Consider the following 22,502-nt stretch of genomic DNA (forward strand, 5'->3'; position numbering starts at 1 on the left):
CCCCTTTTTCCATGCAATTCTCTCCCCCACTTTCTTGGGCTTCAATATTGCCTTTATTCTCTTTGCAGACTTTTATGGGGTGCAAAGGGGAGCAGTGCACCCCTCTTTCTCTGCTGCTGCTGCAGGGGCTGCCTTTGTCCTGTCCGGGGATGATGATGATGATGATGCTTCTCCTTCTTTCTCTTTCTCCTCCTCTTCCTCCTCCTCTTCTTCTTCTCCTCTGCGCTGCCAATCAAACTTGTTTTTCTCTTTTTCCTCCTGCACTTCCTCGCCGCCGCCTCCAGGGGGCGCCCTGCGGTTCGCTTCTGCAGAGGCTTTTTTGGGTCCGGGGGGGAGGGGGCAGAAGGACAATGGACCGGGCCTGGCCTTAGCAGGATGGGCCTTTGGGGGACAGGTTCTTTCTTCCCCCCCCCCCATTTGGGACTGGAGGGGGATTGCACCCCCTTTCCCCTCCCCCTTTGCACCCCTTTCCTTTACTCTTTTGCACCCCGTTCCTTTCCTCCTTTGCACCCCGTTCCTTTCCTCCTTTGCACCCCTTCTCTTCCCCTTTGCATGATCCCTTTTGCACCCCCTTCCTTTTTGCTTTGCACCCCTCCCTCCCTCCTTGCATCTCTTCCCTTTGCACCCCCTTTCAATTCCCCTTTGCATCCCTTCCCCTTGCATCCCCTTCCTTTCCTTTTGCACCCCCTTCCTTTCTGCTTTGTACCCTTTCTCTTCTCCTTTGCACCCCCTTCTCTTCCCTTTTGTACCTCCTTCCATTCCTTTTGCAGCCCTTCCTTTTTGCTTTGTATTCTTTCCTTTCACCTTTGCACCCCCTTCCCTTTCGCACCCCCTTCCTTTTTGCTTTGCACCCCCTTCTCTTCCCTTCTGCTCCCCTTCCCTTTTGCACACCACTTCCTTTTCCACTTGGGGGTGTGTGTCTTTGTCCTTTTTATTCTTGCCTCCCCCCAACATTCCCAAAGGCTAGGAATGAGGTGTCCCCCTCCCATCCCAAAACAAGTGGCACCCCGCTCCCCCAAATCCTCTTTTGCAGCTGTGTTCCTGGAGACTTGGGAGCAGGGCTGGAACCCCATTTTGGACCCCTTTCGGCTGCTTTCCAAATGCCCTGAAAATGCACAAAACAACAAGGCACACCCCCCTCCAAACTAAGCCAGCTTTTCAAACAATCCCTTGCACCTTGTTCCAAGTAATTGAAGGTGGATCCTTGAGAGCCGGGTAGAATAGTAATAATAATAATTAATTTTAATAATAGATTTTAATAATTATTATTTAATAATGATAACAATAAGGCCCTAAACTGGACAGAAAAGGGTTTTAAAAGATGCCTTAAAAGATGCCAGGGTGCTTTTGAGCATTGGACTATGACTTTGGAGACCAGGGTTTGATTTCTAATTAAGTCATGGAAGCCCATTGGGTGACTTTGGGCAAGTCTCACTCTCTCAGCCTCAGAGGATGCCCATAGAGCAAACCCATTCTGAAGAAACTCAAAGCCGAAAGAGTCATTTTTGGCACTGTCCTGAGCTCCCACTCCGCTTCCTAATATTGCTGTTTAAGGGGTGTTATTTCAAGGCCCCTGGGAGAGTTTTTAAGGCTTGTTGCGGAAAAGGAAAAATTTGCCCGGGTTTTCAGGGCCGCGTGATTTTCCACTCTCCTCCTCTTCCTCTTCCTCTCCAAATCCATCTTTAGCAAATGAGCAAAAGGGAGACAGAGGTAATTGTTTCCCCTAAAAACAAAAAAAACCTATTTGCAGTGCATTGGTAATAAACCAAATAAGAGCCACCCTTAAAGCTGTTTCAGGTGCAAAACGCATTGCAGAAATAATCCAGTTTGAGACCGCTTTAGCTGCCCCGGCTCAATGCTAGGGAATTCTTTTGTGAGACATTGAGCCTTCTCCATTGGAGAGGGAGCTCTTGTGCCAGAATAAACTTATATATATATATATATATATATATATAAAATACTATAATGATTCCCTGGGACTGAGCCGAGGCAGTTAAAGCAGTCTCAAACTGAATTATTTCTGCAGTGTGTTTTGGACCCCAGATCTCCTCGCAACCTATGGAGGCATTGCTCCCCAAATAAGAAGTCTGCACCCCTCCAAAAATATTCTTTTGGTCCCTTGCATTTCTAGCATTGCTATAATTTAAAACAATGGTTACTAAACTTTGGTCCTCCAGGTGTTGTTAACTTCAGCTCCCACAATTCCTGATTCGAGTTGGCTGGGGCTTCTGGGAGTTGAAGTCCAAAACATTTGGAGCACCAACATTTGAGAAGCACTCATTAAAAACTACATTTTTCCCCTCCAGTTGTTTTGGACTTTGGCTCCTAGAAGCCCCAGATAGCATGACCAAGGAATTCTGGGAGGTGAAGTCCAAAACATCTGGAGGACCAATGTTTGGGACGCACTGGATGCTAGGAATAGAATTGGGGCATTGAAAGCAAAGGGAAAGGCAATGGGAATAAATGCAAGCTCAGCAAATTAGGGGAGATCCAGGTGCAAACTGCTTTCTGTGTCCCGCTCTCTGCAGTGCTAGAAAAAGAAAATACCTATTAATATAAAAGCTGAAACGTAATTATAACAGAGCTCTATTTTTAAAAACTAGTTTAAAATGCAAGTTGAAAGCTGTTTTAAAAGCATCATAAAATAGATACACAACACATGCCCCAATAAAAGCTCCATCTGCCATGACATATTAAAACCAAATGTCTCCCCAAATGCAAAGGTCTTCTTTACCTGCTTCTGGAAGGAAAGGTCCATCACAAGGAATCCTCAGAGGTGGTTTTTCCTCTGAAGCAGAGCCTCCAGCCCTTGGTAATCCTTGGTGGTTTCCCATCCAAGTACTAACCAGGGCTAACCCTGTTTAGCTTCCAAGGTCAAATTGGGATCTGGTGCATTTGGAGTACTTAGATCCTGTGCCACAGATCCCATGGATTTCATGATTTTCTTAGGCAAGGAATGCCCAAAGGTTGTTTTGCTTGTTCCTTCCTCTCAGGTCCGAAACACGCTGCAGAAATAATCCAGTTTGAGACTGCTTTAATTGCCCTGGCTCAATGCTAGGGAATTTGGGGATTTGTAGTTTTGTTAGATGTTTAGTCTTCTCTGCTAGAGAGCTCTGGTGCCATAATAAACTACAGTTCCCAGGAGCGTTGTTGTTGTGCGTCTTCAAATTGTTTCTGATTTATGGCAACCCTAAGGCAAATCTATCATGGGGTTTTCTTGGTTCAGAGGAGGTTTGCTTTTGCCTTCCCTTAAGGCTGAGAGAGTGTGACTTGCCTAAACTCACTCAATAGGTTTCATGGCCAAGCGGCAAATCAGACTCTGGTCTCCAGAGTTGTAGTTATAGGCTGCATCTGCGTTGCAGAAATTATTCGAGTTGACATCACTTTTACAACTGTAGCTCAGTACTATGGAATTATGGAATTACTCTTCTCTAAATGTGGGCTACATACAACAAGTTACAGTCCCCAGACTTCCATAGCATGGAGCCATGGTAGTTAAAGCAGCACCAACCTGGATTATTTCTGCAGTGCAGATGCAGCCATGTTCACTTTTCCCTGTCTGTTCCCATTCAGAAGCCCTCTTCTTGCATGTCTGGCATGAAAACATATCTTATTTTTGAATCCTTCTTTCCACTCCTCCATCTTCCCTGCTCTGGTCCAGGTGACCAAGATGACCACCAGCGACAAAGAGAGGACCCCTCAGCTGCTCTTTGTGAAAGCCTTGGCCAGCCGCGGGCGCCTGGAGGCCATCACCCAACAGATGGGCTACCACCCGCAATACCTGGACAGCTTCCTCCGGATGCAGCATTACCTCCTCCACATGGACGGGCCGCTGCCCTTCGACTGCCGCCACTACATTGCCATCATGGTGAGTGCCAGCCATGCCCTTGTTTGGGGGGGGGAGCCATGCTTTGTGCTCCTTGGCAGTTTGTGGGCCACATTACAGGGGGAGCGTGTTCTGTGCTTTTGCTTTGGCATCATGGATGCTGGCTAGGGCCAGTTGAGGCCCTGTATGGCCATCTGAAGGACCACATCCTCTGTGAGCAAGGTGACCAGGTGTCCTCCTTTTCCAAGACACATCCTACATGTCAACCTTCAGGCCATCCGAAGGGCCTTGCTCTATGAGTAAAGTGACCAGGCATCTTCCTTTTCCAAGACAAATCCTACATGTCAACCTTCAGGCCATCCAAAGGACCTTGCTCTATGAGCAAGGTGACTAAGCGTCCTCCTTTTCCAAGACATATCCTACATTTCAATTCCAGGCCATCCAAAGGACCTGATTTTATGAGCAAGTGTCTTGGTGTCCTCCTTTTCCAAGACCAAACCTAGATTTCAGCTGTCAGGTCATCTTGAAGGACTTTGACCGGTCATCCTCCTTTTCCAGGACACATTCTATATTTCAACCTTCAGGCCATCTGAAGGACCTTCCTCTAAGATGCAAGATGACTTAGGTGTTCTCCTTCTCCAGGATGCATCCTGCATTTCCACCTTCTGCCCAGGAGAAATTCCAAAATGTCCTCTTGTTTTGAACATGACACTTTGCCCTATTTCCAATATTTCTCTCGGCGTTTGATTTAACAAGAAATGTTGGAAATAGGGCAAAGCGTCAGGAACGGCTCCTAGATCCCTTTCCTGAAAACGATCAGGGAACCTGGGAGAGAGGAGGAGGAGGAGGAGGAAATTGTTGGCCTGGTGAGTTGACACTGTTTGAGTGAGCGATGGGATATGTGGTGTAAAGTGCCTCCTTTGGAGATTGTTATGTCCTCGCTGACCGTCTCTGTGGTGGGCTCTTGTCCGTCTCCTGCAGGCAGCTGCCAGGCACCAGTGTCACTACCTGGTGAACCTCCATGTGCTTCAGTTCCTGCGGGTCGGGGGTGATCCCCTGTGGCTTCGGGGGCTGGATTACATCCCCTCGAAACTCCGCAAGCTCAGCGAGATCAACAAGATCCTGGCCCACAGACCCTGGCTGGTTGGCAAAGAGCACATTGAGGTAAGCCCCTGGACTGACCAATCACAAAATGAGAGAGAAACTTGGGGTGCAGTGGCTGAAGAGTAGGGGGTGCCTTTTGATCCCCTTAACCTGGGAGGAGGAGGAGAAGGAGATGATAATGATTACAGTCAGCCCTCTGAATAAACGGATTCTTTACCCATGGATTCAAGCATCCATGGCTTGAAAACATTCAAAAAATTATATCAATTCCACGAAGCAAACCTTGCTTTTGTCATTTTACATAAGGGACATCATATTATTATTATTATTATTATTATTATTATTATTATTATTATTATTATTATTATTTCTTACCCATTGTCGGAAATAAGGCCTTCCGGGTGCAGGATGAATTGGGAAGGGTGTGATGGCTTTGAGGATTAGAACCCAGGCCTGGAATTGAGAGTTTGCTTTCCTCTCATCCATGCCTTGCAGAAGCTACTGAAGATCAGCGAGCAGAGCTGGTCCTTGGCCGAACTGGTCCATGCCGTCGTGCTCCTCGCCCACTACCATGCACTGGCCAGCTTCGCTTTTGGCTGTGGCTGCGAGCAGGACCTTGGCCCCGAGGGTCGGGGATTGCTGAAGCTGACCCTACCGGGGAGCCTGTGCTTTTGCGACGTCGGGAACGGCTGCAGCCAGGAGGTCCTTCATCTCAGCCGCAAGCGGGTGGGTCTTGGGCAGGGTATCCTCTCCGTATTTTAGTCTAGGGCAGGGGTGGGGAGCTGTGGAGGAGATGGGACCCATTCCCCTTGTGGACCGCACACATCCCTCCATCAAGTTCAGAGTACTGCATTCCCCCCTTGCGGTTCTTCTTAAAATGAAGGTGATGGGATATGACTTCCAATTCCCATTTTTAGAGGGCTGCAAAGGATGACATTCAGCACCTTGACCAACGGAAAGGAAGGAAAATGCAGGGATTTGGGAAGGTAGTACTAGGTTCCTGCTGGCTTGTGGGGTGGGGATATTATTTCCATGCGGTTTTGAGGGTCATCTTACAAAAATTGACCAAAAATCATGCCAATTTTTTATTGGAGGGGGGGGGACAGACTTTGCATGACTTGTAGGAAGCTTAAGGATCTGCTGAGCTCACCCTGGTCTAGACTAGAGGAATGCTTGACTCTGTCCTTGGAAGACTTGGAGTGGATCCTCCACTCCACTGACCTGGGAGTCCTCAGTGAGCTGGCAAGATCTTGGAATGGTTTGCAGGGCTCCTTTTCCCCCAGCCCTTGAGCAGCCATTGATGAACCTCTTTGGTGTTCTTCCATTTCCTTTCCATGCAGTCCTTGGATTCCTGTGTGGAGCTGGAGTCTCTGCGCGAACGCATCCACAGGCTGCAGGTGGAGCACGAGGCCCGGGAAGAGATGCGGCTGCCCGACAGGGATGAAGGTAATCCATCAGGCTGGAAAGGAGGAGATTTGGGGCTGAAAAGAAAGGGAGGGTGGGAAATGGCCTATGTTAGAAACTGTTCTTGCCTGCTACCATCCTTTTGTTTCTCATTTTGCATCATGTATCCGTGTCCTAGGTTTTGATGGAGAAATCTCCAGCGCTGCTGACCTCTCCTGCTATCTGCAGGACCCCACTTTTGGATACCAAGATTTTGTTCAATGCGATGAAGACCAGCTGCAAATATTCCGTGTCCAGGTGGGTGAGTGGGTTGGTGTTGCTGCCACAAGAGCTGTTCTTCTGCCAAGGCAGGACTGAGTGGGCTCCCCTCTCCTCCTCCTCTTGCTGATCCCCCTTCACGGTTCTTATTTCTTGGGCAGGATTATTCCTGGGAAGACCATGGCTTCTCCTTGGTGAACCGGCTCTACTCGGACATCGGGCATCTGCTGGACGAGAAGTTCCGGAAAGTCGATGGGCTCAAGAGTTGCTCCATGGCCAAGCGGCAGGGCTGTGAACACGCCACTTTCAAGCGTGGCATTTGGAACTACATCCACTGCATGTTTGGGATCAGGTACCTGCTTCCCCATCTTTCCTGGGTTTGCCGAGTTTGCAGCTCCAAGCGGAGGTGGATGGTGCCTCCCATGTCAGTGGGGCAGTGAATCCGTGCCAGGTTTTGGTGAGCTGTAAAGCTTCAAAGCCTATCTAGGAATAAGCCTGGAATAAACCTGGAGTGGACTCACCCATTCCACTGATACGGGAACCACTGGCCATCAATGGTTCCAGGGTTAAGGACTGAGCATCTACAACTTACTAAAGCCTGGGAATTACCTGTAACTTAATTAGATGTAACAAGTTAGTTTTTGTAACGGGGTGGTAGTAAAAAATCAAAATTAAGGTGATGACTAAAAATGAAGTTATGTTATTAGTATGATCAGCAACAGTTTCTAGTTCATTCCAATAATTATGTCAAAGATCATTTTATATTAATTTCACCAATAATTTTTCAGATAATCAGTCTAATTTTCCTTCCTGTTTAAAAACAAAAAGTAATGGAAACAGCAAGGAAAGCAATGTGCAGCAGGAGTGTTGTGAGAGCTCCTCTGCCAGAGAACCCTGATCCCACAACTAACTACAAATCTCAGGATTGCATATCATTGAGTCATGGCAAAGTGTTACCAAACTGCATTATTTCCGCAGTGCAGATTCAGCCTAAATCGTAGGATTCAGGGCACAATATTTTCCTCCACTCACAGTGTATTTGGTGCCTGCTATTACTTGTTAGTTGGGGTTGAATTTTACAAAGTGAGAAGACCATTTTGCAACTGGCATTCACACGCGGTTGCCCGCCTCGCAGGTACGACGATTACGACTACGCCGAGGTGAACCACCTCCTGGAGCGCATTCTCAAGCTCTACATCAAAACAGTGACCTGCTTCCCGGAGAAGATGAACCCAGAGATGTTTGAACGCTTCTGGAAGCAGTTCAAGCACAGTGAAAAGGTGAGAAGAGGGCATTGCTTTAGGACCGGCAGGACGGAAAAGGCCTTGGTGGGCACCAGGGGAGGTCCAAGGCTTGAAGAGCATCCCTCTTCCATGATGCTTGGCTGGAAGATGGGAAAAAAAACATGGACTCATATGGCCCTGGGACCATTTTGGAAGGTCCCCAAACATCTCTCCTCCATTTTGTGCTTCTCAAATGACTGCTAGGATATTTGAAGGGCAATTTTGGCTCATTTGCCGGCAAGAGATTGGGCCACCTTAGTCCCATGAAAGACCCTTTTTAACTAGGAAACAAACTGGTGGGGTTTACTTCCAGGTTACTTCTGGTTTCTTTATTTAAAATTATGTATATTTTTATTAGCTTTATAGCCTGCCTGTTCTCCAAAATGGGATTCAAGGCACCCCTCTTCTAGATTTGTAATGGCCCCAAGGGTAAAAATGTAGCAGGGAAGGAAGGAATAACACAAATATAAAACCAATGCAATGCAGTAAAGCGAATTGTACAGATAGAATACAAAAAACAAACCTCAACACAATATAATACAAACTGGCAAATACATACTGTCAGCCCTCGGTATTCTGCATCCACAGATTGAATCATCCATGGCTTGAAAATACTCCCAAAAAATCCAGAACACAAAACTTCATTTTGCCATTTTATATGAGGGGCACCTATATTACTACTAAATAAATAAATAGAAATCCTAAATGCTTTATGCAAGTTTCATTATTCCATTGGATGCCCAAAATTATATTGTAGTAAACACATGGCTATGACCTGTATTTGGTTGTCATGAATAAACTGTACACATTTCTGGTTTAAAGAAGTTTTTGTAGCACTGTTAAGTACCTGATTTTCCTAATGCTTTTTAGTTTCTCAGTTTAGAGACTTTCTATGTGTAAGGATACACATTTATTCCACAATTTTACTGTGCCATTGCATATAATGGGATTTGAACATCCATGAATTTTGGTATCCTGGAACCAAACCCCAGTGGATACCAAGGGCCCATTGTATAGCCAGAATATTCCAGATGATAAAGCAGTGCTAAACTAACATTTGAAAGGCTTTGGAAAACAATGCTTTTAATTGAAATTGAAAAGCAACAAGGAGAAGGAGCGTCCTGCAGATGTTTAGGGAGGCAAATTCCAAGAGTCTGGAGCTGCAAGGAAAAAACAAAGCAGCCTTTCTCTTTCCCCTTCTTTCTCTTTTTTCCAAAATGATTATTTTATTGACTGTAATGAATGCCAAAAATCTCCCCTCTGTTGCTATGGATGCTTATCAGCCTTTTGCTCCTTTCTAGGTCCACGTGAATCTTCTCATCCTGGAAGCCCGTCTCCAGGCAGAGCTGCTGTATGCCCTCCGGGCCATCACCCATTACATGGTCTCCTAAAAAAGAAAAAGGGGGTCGCGATAGAGGCTTCCTTGGGACTTGTGCACCATGGCATTCACCCACCGTGTTTACTTCACAGCCTTTCCGTTCCCCTCTTGAAACATGGGGAGAAAGAGATGGGGGACCCCCCACCTCGCTCTGCTCCCTCCCCATCCTTCCATCTTCATGTGCAATCGCTGGACCGCGGCTCTGCAGGTGGGATCGATCTGGAAGCCGGGACCCTCGTGCGTGGCACAGCACGGCAGGGGACTTTTCTGCCCTCTCCGATGGGCATCGCTTGTGCGGAAGGAGAGTGGCAGCCAGCCACAGGAGTGGGAATGGGGGAGGAATTGATCTGTGGATCTCTTTTTTTGTGGGGGGGTGAATGATGCTTCCACGGTTCTGACTTCAGTGTCGTCCCACTATGAGAAAGAGGGTCTGTCCTTTCTTGGTGCCATGCCTGCTGCTGCTGCTCCTGGTACCAATGTGACTCCTCTTTTGGGAAGACAGGAAACTCAGTTTGGTCTCGGACACTGGCTTTTGATGTGGGTTGGTGCTTTCGAATCAGACTTCTTCAGAGATCTGGGTTTAATTCGGGCGAGAGGAATGGAGTGCATGCTTACCTCCTGCTAGCGTGGTCTTCGAAGGCTGCTCATTGGACAATTTTAGACTCCAGTCCCCAGAAGCCATAGTGGGCTAATGTTCAGGGGACCCTGGGGACTCGGTTCCAAAAGGGTCCGTAGGACTCATGCCAGGGAGAGAGCGTGCCCAGACTTTTGCTTGTACATTTTCAAAGCTTGGAGGGGGAAAATGTGACCTGTTTTGGACTAGCAAGCCCTCAATTCTATGCTGGGAGGGATTCTGGGGAGGCTGTAGTCCCAAAAGATCATTTCTACCCAGCCTTGCCCCCCCCCCCCCTTTTTTTTTTTTTTTTGTCTCGCTCTTCTTCCTTTCTCTCAGTGGTCAAACTGGATTCCTGTGCCCACTCTGCCAGTTGGTCTCCTAAACTCTGTACTGTCCTACTTTTCCTTTACTCATCAGCTGCACCCCACACAAAGCTTTGTGACCGTCCTACAGCTTCCTTCCTTGAAGTCTTGATTCCTAATTTGCATGGCAGACTGGCAGGGCTGTGTGGCACATTTCCCTGGCTGCTCCTGCCACTGCCACCCATAACCAGACACCCACCACCCCACATCCATACGCAAAAGACACACTCCACTTGTGGCTTTGGTGTGGTCCTCTGCCCGCCTGCCTTGATGGCTTTCTTCCTTGTGTCCTTTGGCACTTCCAGTCGCTACCAAGGAGTGGGAAGAGGTTCTTCCAGTATCTTCTCTCACTTGATTATTTTTTCATTTTGTTTTTTCTTCCAGAGTGTGTTCAGATGCTGGGAAGGGTGGGTTTCAAGGAGACCTCCTTGCAATCTTGTCCTTGCATGGAGGCCTTCGCTGCTATTTGGGGTGGGGGGCGGATTTTGCACTCGGCTCCCTGGTGCCATCTTTGCAAACCCACACTCTTCTTTGCAAGGGGAGGGATGCCCGGTTTTTTGCACGCTTTCTATGTGGACCACTGTACAGATCCTGCATCCGTCGGGAGTCGGAAAGGGGGGGCAGGTGGGGCGGGCGAGGGGTGTGTGTGTGGTTTTTGTGGGGGAAAGATGCCAGCGGGGCTCCTGGCAGAGATGGGGCACGGGGCGGCTGGAGCTGGTTCAGCACACTTGCGCGCATACACACGTGGCGGTGGCTGACCTGTTTACTGTGTAAATGTTTTGGGGAGGGGTGGGGGGTCCGAACCTTGTGTGGGGAAGAGAGTACAAAGCCTATTTTTGCTATAAATATAATTGTTTGACATGGAACCTGGTCTGGTTTGCTTTTCTCAGGCAGGGAGCATAGAGTTGCATCTCGTTGCATTTTGGACTTTTTGTTTTGGGGAGTGGAGAGTGAGCCCATTTGAACCACAAATGCTGTGGTTGTATTTGTGGCATTTGGTGGCAAATCCACTCTCTCTCAACTGAAGGGTAGTGGTCAAGGTTGCCAAATCCTATCCCCCAAAACGTGCATCTGAGGAAGGAGGCTCATATCTACGGAAACTCGTTTCTTCCTTTTCAGTTAGTTAGGTTATATCTGCACTGCAGAAACAATCTGGTTAGACACCACTTTATGGCTCGGTGCACCAGAGCGCCCTGGCAGCAGGCTGAATACCTCGCCAAACTACAAATCCCAGAATTCCATAGCATGGAACTGTGGCAGGTAAAGCGGTGTCAGACTGAACGATTTCTGCAGTGTAGATGCAGCCTTAGTCTCAAAGATGTTGCCTGACATACTTGCTATTGCTATAGGATCCCTTTGCATACTGAATTCCCAGCCTGTTTCTGAATCCTGTCCCCCAAATTACATCCAGCATCTTGTCCTGTTGTTGAGTCGACCCTACAAGCTTCCCTCTCCGGTGCTAAAAGGATGGAGTGTGCCTTTCCAAGGCCTTGGTGCCAAAATGCCATTGCTTTAAGACCCAGCGTAGCCCATAGTTTGACTCTGGGACCAGGGGTGCCTTGGGCAAGTCAGACACTCTCCGCCTCTGGAAATGGCAAATCCTATGCAGGAAAAACCCAGGATAGGTTCACTTTAGGATTGCCAGAAGTTGGAAATGACTTGAAGGCACACAACAAGAACGACAAATCATTGCTTTGCCACTCCAGAGAACCTCTCCCAACTTGAATTTGAACCTTAAGCTGAGAGTTTCCACTGTCATCTTCCTGGAAATGGAAATAAAACCGATTGCAGCCGTGAGTCCCGCAGGCACCAAAGGCTCCATGTTGGTTGGGTTGTGAAGGTGGAGAGCAGGCTGTCTTCTGCAGGTATCCATGCGCACCTTCCCAATGTGACTCCTGTCCTCTCCCCAGTTCAACATTGCAAAACACACACACACACTGCACTTGCGGAATGACAACTCGCACACCATTGTCAGAGTTTATTATCATTCAAGCCCTGCCGCTCTCCATCCTTGAGCCTTTCCAGTTTTTGGGAAAAGGGGGTACAGTCTTCAGCTAATGCCAATAAAGGGAAAGGTGGCCCTTGTTCGGAAGAGGCAAGCCTGGCGCAATGGGGCTCCAGGCTTAACCGGAGAGGCCAGGGTTTGGTCACACTCTCTCAGCCTCAGAAGAAGGGGACGGCCAGCTTCCTCCCAGCAAAGAGGTCTGGAAGGCCCAAGACCCCCTTAAAGGCCAGCACTGACTCTGGGGGTATGTGGGGTACATGGGGAACATGGATGCGTGACAGGAGAAGGAAGGAAGGGAACAGATGCAAGGAAAGGAGGAAGAAAGGGAAAAGACTGGCAAGGAAGCAAAAAAGGAAAAGAGGGAAGAAGAGGACAAGGAGGGGAGGGAAAAGAAGGGAGGGAAAGAGGAAAAGAGAGCGGGCCTGAGCCCCTTGGACTTCTTCCCCTGCCAGGGCCAGGGAGGCAGGGCTGGGGCTGGCCCCGGGGCCTTGGCTGCCTGGCCCACCGGGGGCTGGCCTGGAGGGCTGGCCGGCCAGAGGAGGCAGGACTCGGGGGGCCTGGCTGGGAGGGAGGGAGGGAAGGCAGGCAGGCAGGAAGGAGGGCAGCCTCGGCCTCCGCCCAGATTCAGAGCCAGAGGAGGCCGCCCTCCCTCCCTCGCCTCCTCCTCCTGCTGCTGCTGGGTGGGTGCCTGCCTGCCCTCCTGAGTTGCCAGGACCATGGTCAGCCGGACAGGTAAAGGGGCACCTCTCTCTCTCTGGACTGGGGGGGGGGTCTTGGCACCCCCCGCCAAGGGCCCTGGCACCTTTGGGCAAACTTTGGCAAACTTGGCCCAAAGTGCTCTTGATGCCACCTCCAGGGAAAGAGGAGGGAGGCTGGTTGGAGTCCTGCTCTTGGGCTGGAAGGAGAGCGAGGGAAGGAGGGAGGGAGGGAGGGCCAAGTGGCCAAGCTCTTGCCTCCATCCCTGGCCAGAGGGAGGGCCAAGGACTGCCCTTGCCTTTTCTTGGCCGGAGGGGCTCCACTGGCCAAGGTCCCCCCAGATCCTTGGCCAGAAGGATCTCCAAGGGTGAAGTCTCCCTCCCCAGTCAGCGAGGTAGAAGTTCAACTGGTGCAGTGCTTCCCCCTCCTTAAAATGCAGGGCATGAGGCTTTCCCCCCTCCTCCTTGGCCAAAGGGGCAGGGATTCCACTGATGAAGTCCCCCCCCATATCCTTGGCCAGAGGGATGTTCAACTGGTGAAGGGGGTTAGTATTTCCCCTTTCCCAGCCAGAGGGGTCGCAGTTCAACCGGTGAAGTTCTTCCTCCCCATGATCCCTGGCCGAGGGATTCAACCGGCGAAGCCCTTCTCCTCCTCCTTGGCCCTTGGGGCAGAAGCTCAACAGGTGCAGCACCTTCCTGCAGCCAGAAAACAACCAAGAGATTGGGTTTCACTGCCTGATTCAACCGGTGAAGCCCCTCTCCCTCCCCGGCAGGCCTTTCCTTGCTGTAGGGCTTGCAATCCCCATAGAATCTCTCCTTTTGGGGGGTTCCATCTTTCTTTCCTTCAGCTTTGGCCCCAAGCCATTCAGTGCTGAGTTTCAGGCAGGAGCCCAACAGGTGAAGCCAATCCCTGGAGCTGGAGAACAAGCCACAGCTGGGATTTCTGCAGCTGCTATTGGACTTGATGACCAAGGAAGCCTCCCCAGCTGGAGGTTGGATGGGAGGCCTGCCTTCAGGCTCCTCTCTCTTTGGGATCATCAAGGATACTTTGGAAACTGGTTAATTCAGAGTTCAAGATTGTTGAGCAATCTTGGAGAAATCCCTCCTGTCGCCTTGGCCTTCTTTGCAAGGTTGTTGTGAAGAGGAACAACGGAGATGGGAAGCCAAGCCACGGATGTTTGCCCAAACTTGTTTACGTGGCAAGAAAATAAGATTATGAAATTAATATTATGAACAACCTCCTGGATCCTGGGCAGAGAGAGGGCAGCGCAGTATTTGCTTTCCTGCGCCAACAAAAGGAAAAGTTTGGTGGGACTTTCCCTGGAGTCTGGAAAAGTTCCTTTTTGGGGCCTCCAGAGGTTGGCGCTTCTGGGAGTTGCAGTTCAAAAAGGCAACTTTTCCAAACCCATTATTATTATTATTATTATTATTATTGTAGGGGAATGACTCTTTCCTGGGTCATGTGACCCAGCGTCCTCCTTTTCCAGGATGTGTCCTCCATTCCAAACTTCCATGCAGGAGAAATTCTGCAACTGGAGCCGGACTCAGAAGCATGCAGTTGTCTTCCTTTTTTCCTTTGGCCGCGTCCTCCATTTGGGGGTGCCTTGTCCTCCTTTGCAGTGTTCCTGGAGGTTCCCTCTTCCCGCCCCACAAGGAGGTCATTGGGGGAAGTCCATGGCTCCAGTGTCCAGACAGTGGAGCCCTTGTTCTGGGGTCTCTTTGCCCTCATTAAGGGTTGCCCCTTTGGGGGCTGAGACAGAGGGTCTTTGTTCTGCCCTTGGGAAGAAGGCCTGGCGGATGTGGGGCAGCCGAGGCTGGGATGGGCCTTGACCCACACAGACGCTGAATCCTGACCCGGCACCCATCCCAAACCCCTTCCCAAAAGGAGAGGAAATGGAGAGGTTTCCCTTTGCTTTGCAAAGATTTCATTTCAGGACAAGGTGGACAATACACTTTCACCTATAGTTTTTTGGTCTATGTGGCCACATGACCCCAAAACCCCACAAAAAGTGATGCATGCCGGCCATGAAAGCCTTTGACTTCACAGACTTTCCCCTCTTTGTATGCTTTGCTTTTGGGGTGGGTTGCCATAATCAGAAAAGATTTAAAGATATGCGATAGCAACAAATACACAAACATTCCAAAATCCTAAAAACATCCCCAAATCCCAAGCGCTTCTGGTCCTGAGCATTTGGGATAAGGGAGGCTCAACACCTAGCATTTTGTATGGGAAGGGAAGGGTATATTCTGCTGCCTGGGTGTGCCCACCAAAAAGGCCCTTCTGGTTTGGGGTTGCCTGGCACTTGGGTGCACATGGACACATGCTTTTAAGCTCTGGCCTTGCCTTGACAGATACTCAGAGGGCTGCAGAGATCCTTGCTCGGTACCAAGGCGTCTTGCGTTCGCCGGCAGAACAGCCTTTGCAAGTCTCCATCGAGAAAGTGCTTCACATCTTCCAGAGTGAACTCTTCCAGGCATTGCTGGGTAAGGATGGCTTGAAATTGCAGAGAAAGAGAGTACTTGGCACTGTTTGGGGGCTGGCACCTCTGAACCTGTGGGACCTTTTCTTTATCCTTACACTTTAACCTTACGTTCCCTTTAAAATAACATCTCCATGGTTGCCCCCTTTATTCATTACATCTCTCATTCAATAGCTCCCCTCTCTTTTATTTTATTTGATAGTGAAAATTGAGTCTTTTCCAAAAGCCACACTGGCTGGGCCAATTTTTGGGAGTTGTAGTCCCCCAAAGTGATTTTTCCCATGCTCTGCTAAAAGGAAAAGCATAGTGAACAAAGACCTCAGCCTTTGCTAGTAGTTTAAGATTCCAAACCAATGAAGCCAAATACACTGTTGGGGGGAGAATAGATTTGCCATGCATGGCCCTTTGGGAACCTTATTCCGGTGTAAATCCTTGCGGGTTGCCATGCGCTTTCTCCAATAAATGGAGCATGATCTCAAGCGTTTTCAGACACGGATGTTCAGAGTGTAAACATGGCTGGAATGTTGGCACAGAGAGCGACCGGATGCTGAGGAAAGTCCTGGAGGGGACCGTTGTGTTATTAACCCCAGCCGGCCGTTGAACAAAAGTGTGAGCTATTACACAAGCCTCCTGGCAGGGAGGAAGGTGGTCATCTGACTGGACAAGGGGACCCTAATCCCCGAAAGCTGGTGCCGAGCAAATATGCCCCTCCGTCTTAAAGGTCTTTGGCAACAGCGCTCCAAAAAGGTTCGTTTTCCAAAAACCTGGGAAGGATTTGCAAGGAGGTTTTTGGTTTGTCTCTGTATGTGTGTGTTTTTATAACAAGTCGAGGACATCTTCCAGGAGGGAAAAAAAGGAGCAGCCATTTCCCCAAAAGCCCCCCAGAGAGTTTAGGGGCCAAGGGGAAGAAACTGCATGCTTTATTTGGTCTCTGCAAAGGGATCTGTTGCATAAAGAGGTCTGTGGTTCCCTATTGTGTAAAGGGGGCAGGATGATGGGAGGTGCAACCATTGTAGACCCTCCTGCAGCTCTGCAGAAATGTGGGACCCTCCCAGTCCCTGGCCTTGCAAACAGAGGGAGAGTCTGGGCCACTCCTCCTCCCTTCCTTTGTCTTCCCTCCCTACTTTTTCTGGCTGGGTTGGCTTGAACTTTGCCTCCTTGCAAGTACCGTACAATACTTTCAAGGGAGAAAATACAGTATTAGTTGTTCCCTTCCCTTCTTTTTGCAAAGATGAAGACTCTTGACATGCACCATGGGCATGTAGAAAGTTCCCTCTCCAGGGCTTCGGTGGAGCTTACTTCCAAGAAAGCATGGCAATAACAACAACAACAACAACAACACTTTTATTTTTTACTCCACCTCTCCATCAGGATTGAGGCGGTTTACAATAAAAATCCACACAATACAACAATCATCCCAGTTATTCCCTCCTTCCCCTAAATCATCAATTAAACTCATTTAAACATTAAAATAATGCATTAAAATAAGTAGGGAGCAGCTGGGGTTTGGTTCCAGGATCCCTAGTGGGTAACAAAATCTGTGGATGCTCAAGTTCCATTAAATATATGGGCAGAGCAAAAATGGTGTCCCTTGTATAAAATGGCAAAATCAAGGTTTGCTATTTGGAATTGATGCTCTTTTAAAAATACTTTCAAGCTGTGGATGCTGGAATCCATGGATTAAAAAATCAGTGGATTAGGAGGGCCAACTGTATTTGCTTTATGTTTATAGTTTGTAGCTTGCCAAGGTCTTTGTCTTCTCTGCCAAAGAGTGCTGGTGCCTCACAAAACTACAAATCCCAGGGTTGTGTCGGATTGACTGGGGTCAAAACTACATTGCTTCTAAAACCGTAGATGCATCTTTAGATGGACTTTAAGATACCTCTGGGCTCTGTGATTCTGTGACCGTTGAATGCAACGGCAATTGACTGGCCTTTGCTCCAGTCCTCCAGGGCTTGGTGTCCATCTGTATTAGGCCAATGGATTCATCATTTGCCAAAGGGAGAAGGGTCACCTTCATCTTCCGAAGCAGCTTTGGTTGAATTTTCCATGGGTGTCGCTTCTTACAGATATCCAGGAGTGTTATGAGCTGAGCCTGCTCTCCACCTGCAAGAAGGATGGGAGGACATCTCCGGAGGTGGCTCCTCTGCCCAAGACCCAAGGCGACGCTGGCCCAAAGACCTACCTGGAGAACCATGACCACAGCCCTCAGGCCTTGCAGGTGAGAAGGTGCGCTGCTCCAAGGGGACCCAGGGGGAGGATGGGGACCGTAGGCACCTTCCATGGGGAGAAAGGCAAGAGAGCTAGGACCAAAATGCCAGCACACCTGAGCCTGTGGCTCAAGATATAGGTCTTAGAAGAAGCATCTCAACATTTTAGAATGGGAAGAAAAGTTTGACAGTAAAAGAGATGCTGCCTTGGAATATAGTGCAGAGTGACCAGGCATCCTTCTTTACCAGGACATGTCCTACATTTCAACTTCAGCTCCTGGAGGGATTCAAAAAGGTCCTCCATTCGGAGTGACCAAGCATTCTTCTTTTCCATGACGTGTCCTACATTTCAACCTTCTGTCCTAGTCTAATTCCAAAAGGTCCTCCATTCAGGGTCCCTTTGCATGACATGTCCTACATTTCAGCCTTTTGTCCAGGAGGAGTTTCAAAATGGCCTCCATTCTGAGCATGACTAAGAAGTATGCATTTACATTTCTGTGAGTGCTTTTAGCTTTTCTTTGGTCACGCCTAACATTTTTCTTGCGTGTCCTTTGCATTCTTTTTGAATGTCCTCCTTTGTGGTTAGGACATCTGGGGTCACCCCGATGTAGTGGAGTCTCCTTCTTTGGAGGTTTTTAAACCATCGGTCGGCGGTGCTTGGATTGTGTCTTCCTGCGTGGCAGAATTGGGGCTGGGAAGGGGTCTCCTCCAATTCTAAGACTCAAAAGCTGAGAAGCCCCGTAATGGTGGTGTCAATGGGAAGAGGGTCATGGCTGTCTAGGAACTACAAGGAGGTAGGATTGGGACCACAAGAGGGTTGGATTTGGTCCTCAGCCCTGCTTTCTAGGATTGCAGTGCCCAAAGTACATTTGCAAGCTGATTTTGGAACATGGTGCAATCACCCTTTGCTCTCAGCATCCATTTATAAGCCTCCTTGAGTCCCGAAAATGAAGGGAGGTGGAAGAGCGGGTGAAGGGACAGAGATGGCAGTAGCAGCAATGACACGGATTAGGAAATTGCAAACCCCCCAGATTTCAGGTGGTGGAATAGAAGCTAGATTTACACAGCCTTTGCAGTCTTTGCAAATCCTGCAGAAATCCTGCAAACTATGCAAACCTCATTTAAAACAATATTAGCCACGGAAAAACCTAGCATTGCCCTAAGCTGGAGCCCACTTGAAAGCACAAAACAACAGCTCCGTTCAGCTGGAGAGAGGTTTGCAGTTCTGGTCGCTGGAGGGCAGTGCAGACAGCCATTGTCCCTGTCGCTGGCATCCCGATGATGATATCCAGGCCGTTGTTGTCGTCCTCCTCCTTCCTTATCAAAGAGGCAAGCAATACTCTCCAAAAAACCAAAATCTGGCTCAGGGTCAGAATCAGCCATGTCTTTCTTCCCAGTCTGAGTACAAGAATGGGAACTGGATCCCACTATTGATGACTATTGATGCAATAATATTATATTCAGTAATATTCTATACCCGCGGTGCTCAACCTATGGGTCATGACCCCTTTCGGGGTTGAATGGCCCTTTCACAGGGGTTGCCTAAGACCATTTGAAAACACATGTTTTTGATGGTCTTAGGAACCGAGACGAAAATAATTTTATGGTTGGGGGTCACCTCAACATAAGGAACTGTATTAAAGTGTCGCGGCATTAGGAAGGTTAAGAACATCTGCTCTATACCATTCATGCAATAATATTATATTCAGAAATATTCTATACTATTCATGCAATAATGTTCTATTTAATAATATTCTATACTAGTGGTTCCCAAACTTTGGCCCTCCACATGTTTTGGACTTCAGCTCCCAGAGTTTCTTGAGCATCCACAGATTCTGTAATAATAATAGTAATAATAATAATATTGCTCCATTGTATTTAATGGGACTTGAGCATCCACAGATTTTGCTATCTATAGAGGATCCTGGAACCAAAACTCAGCAGATACCAAGGGCCCATTGTAGCAATGATGATGATGCCCCATTGTATTTAATGAGACTTGAGCATCCACAGATTTTGCTATTCATGGAGGGTCCTGGGACCAAACCCCAGCGGATACCAAGGGCCCTCTGTAGACAGTTGGTTTCACAAAAGGTAAATGGTGCCGAATGCACCTGGAACAGGTGTGTGTTTGTGTCCTTGTGCGCAGAGCACAAACCTGGCTCCTTGCCTGCTGCCCATCCACAGCCCAGGCCTGAGGACCCCTTGTTGCCTGTCTCCCCGAAGTGCCTTACACCCCCAAATCTGTGACAGCTGCCAGTGTGATGGGAGGGCAGTGCGAGTCATGATGCATCTTCCGCTTGGCAGAGGAAGCCGCCTTCCTCACCATGGTTTCTGGGCTGCTTTCCTCGCCTTCAGCTTTCCGTTCTGTTTGATGTTCCAGGAGAAGTTGCAAGGACGGGCGGCTTGGGGCCAGGAGGATGCTTCGGGGCCAGGGCCACCGCGGCTGGTGAGGGTGACCCAGAGCAAGAGCGAGGTGCCAAAGCGTGTCTGCAACCTGGCGGTGGGCGTCTCCAGTTCCTTGCCCAAGGTGAGCCTCATGGCGTCGCAGAGCATGGGTGGGCATCTTTCCGGGGTGGTTGAATGGTGCATTGCTCCACGGCTCAAAGGGGATTGACTACATGACCCTTGGGGTCCCTTCCAACTCTGTCTGTGTCCGAGAAATAATCCAGCTTCAATCACTGTGGCTCAGTCCTATGGGATTCTGGGAAGTGTGATTTGTTGTGGCGCCGGAGCAAAACTTAGACTGAGCCATGGCGATTAAAGCGGTGCCAAACCGGATTATTTCTGCAGTGCGGATGCTTCCCATGGGGAGGGAGTTTCCCAATTTGGGAGCAGCCCCTGAAAAAGCCCTGTCTTCCATAATATTTATTTATTTGTTTGTTTGTTTTATTATGGTATTTATCAGAGCGGCTTATAATTATTATTTTTTAATTAGACGGTTCCCTGGCCTCAGGCTTATAGTCTAAAAAGACATGATACAAAATAATAATAATAATAATAATAATAATAATAATAGGCCATCTGAGCTTCCCAATTTTGGAGCAGCCACTGAGAAGGCCCTGTCTTCTGTAATAATAATAATAATAATAATAATAATAATAATAATAATAATAATGGTCTGCTTTCAAATTGTGAAGCTTGCTCCCAGGAGAAGCTCAATGGCCCCTTGTCTGCTTTCTTTCTACCACTTTGCAAAGACCTTTTTTATTTTCAATGCAGTTTGCTTTTGATTTATATTGTGGCAGAATTGTCTTTGAATGGTGTGCGTTGTGCTTTCACTGTATTTTGCTGCACTTGAATGCATTTGGAAACTGTTGTAATGGAGTGGTTTTTGACAGTGTTTTGTCTCTTTGACAGTTTCCTAACTTTTGTATCAAGTTGGTTCTTGCTCTCTTTGGTTTTAATTTGTTGCAGTATAATGAGGAAGTATGTAAAGAGGAGATGATGATTATGATGATGTATGTATGTAAAGAGATGATGATGATTATCATCATCATCATCTTGTAGTGCCTTTGAGACTCACTGAAAGAAAGAAGTTGGCAGCAGGAGCTTTCCTAGACTTCAGTCTGCTTCCTCAGATGCATTTTGGTACAATGAGGAAGGCTATCTTAACTTGGGTTTTTGCTTGTGAGACGAAGCAGGTTCTTCGTTCAGAACCTTTGCTGGGCATCCTTCTGCTTTCCCTGGCTCTCGGCTCCATCCTTCGACTGCCAGGCCTTTGAAGAAAGGATGGCGGCGTCTGTTTTGTGGTGGTTTGTGTTAATTCAGTTGCTTAGTAGCAGAAAACAAGTGCAGTCTGCAGGGAAGTCTCCTGTCTTTGCTGGAGGTTGTGCAGACCTGGGCCGCCATCTCAGAGCCTGGTGCAAGAGATAACCCCAGATTAATATGTTCTCTCCAGCACAGTTCTGCTGGAGGTTAACCATAGAGTTGTGCTGGAGGAGCTAGAAGTTCCTAGAGAAAGCACTTCTCAAGGCATTTGTAGGTCTATGGCATGATTCTATGATCAACCTCTGGCAGATGTTGACCACAGATGGAGCACCTGGAGATTCCTAGAGAGGTGTTCCCTTAGGTAAAAAGAACAGAATAAATAATAGTAATAATAATAATATAAATTACAGAGGGATTGATTCAGTCAATGAAGCCACCCTGAATTTGCAAGACCTGAGCAGGGCTGCTCCTAATTGGGTCTCTTGGAGGTCTCTCATGGGACAGACCAGTAAAACCAGTAACAATCTCCATGGCACTGGGGAAGGGGGAGGGAGTGTGGGGCTGGCCTCTAGGCTGCGCATGGATCCCCGAAGCCTTGCCGATTCACGTGGGCTCCTTCCATCCTTTCCCCCCCCGCTGCCTGCCATGTTCCTGCTGCTGCTTAGCAACCCAGCTGCTGTCTGCAATTGAGCCAGGAGGAGACAGACTGCAACCGGAGTGGCATGAATGTGCATGCGCACATGCGTGCAGCAGGGGAGACGGCAGGCTTAGGATCGGGCCTGGGAGCCCTCCTTGCGTGTTCCCACTTAAAAAATGAATGCCACCCACGCGGCGTTGGTGGCCCGGTGGGCGTTTGTCTCGGCTGACTCAGGGTGCGGTGGCAGAATGGGCTGTGAGCTTCATGCCTTTGGACAGGACAGCAGCCATCTTTGCAAGCCTGAGGAGAGGCTGATGTGCGTGTGCTTCTTTCTGGGCGCACCTACATTGTGGAAATGATGCACTTTGGTACCACTTTAAGTGCTGCGGCGCCAAACTATAACATCCTGGGGTCTGCAGTTTTGCAAGGTCTTCCGCCTTCTTTGACCAAAGAGCGCATGCGCCAAGCTATAGATCCCAGGTTTCTGTAGGATGCACCCATGACCCTTAAAGTGGGTCAAATTGGATTATTTC

General features: G+C 48.5%; 2 protein-coding genes across 8 annotated transcripts in view; both read left to right on the forward strand.

The window, feature by feature from the left end:
* Positions 1-11,072, forward strand: part of LOC121937209 (sestrin-3-like) — a 28,855-nt gene extending 17,783 nt beyond the window's left edge. For 3 of the 5 annotated variants that reach the window (XM_042480192.1, XM_042480193.1, XM_042480191.1), the window contains exons 2-9: positions 3,662-3,868; positions 4,808-4,990; positions 5,426-5,656; positions 6,271-6,376; positions 6,513-6,631; positions 6,754-6,944; positions 7,728-7,872; positions 9,177-11,071. In XM_042480192.1, the coding sequence (XP_042336126.1) occupies positions 3,662-3,868; positions 4,808-4,990; positions 5,426-5,656; positions 6,271-6,376; positions 6,513-6,631; positions 6,754-6,944; positions 7,728-7,872; positions 9,177-9,266 (1,272 nt within the window). In that variant the 3' untranslated portion in view covers positions 9,267-11,071. The other 2 variants (XM_042480189.1, XM_042480194.1) reach the window with 2 other exon arrangements.
* Positions 11,073-12,835: 1,763 nt separating this feature from the next.
* Positions 12,836-22,502, forward strand: part of DLG3 (discs large MAGUK scaffold protein 3) — a 59,469-nt gene continuing 49,802 nt past the window's right edge. For 2 of the 3 annotated variants that reach the window (XM_042477948.1, XM_042477950.1), the window contains exons 1-4: positions 12,836-12,968; positions 15,284-15,415; positions 17,481-17,632; positions 20,005-20,151. In XM_042477948.1, the coding sequence (XP_042333882.1) occupies positions 12,953-12,968; positions 15,284-15,415; positions 17,481-17,632; positions 20,005-20,151 (447 nt within the window). In that variant the 5' untranslated portion in view covers positions 12,836-12,952. Of the gene's footprint in view, positions 12,969-15,283; positions 15,416-16,027; positions 16,159-17,480; positions 17,641-20,004; positions 20,152-22,502 lie in introns of those variants that run through there. The other variant, XM_042477953.1, reaches the window with a different exon arrangement.

This window comes from Sceloporus undulatus, chromosome 7 (genome assembly GCF_019175285.1).
Source record: "Sceloporus undulatus isolate JIND9_A2432 ecotype Alabama chromosome 7, SceUnd_v1.1, whole genome shotgun sequence".
Classification (NCBI taxonomy): domain Eukaryota; kingdom Metazoa; phylum Chordata; class Lepidosauria; order Squamata; family Phrynosomatidae; genus Sceloporus; species Sceloporus undulatus.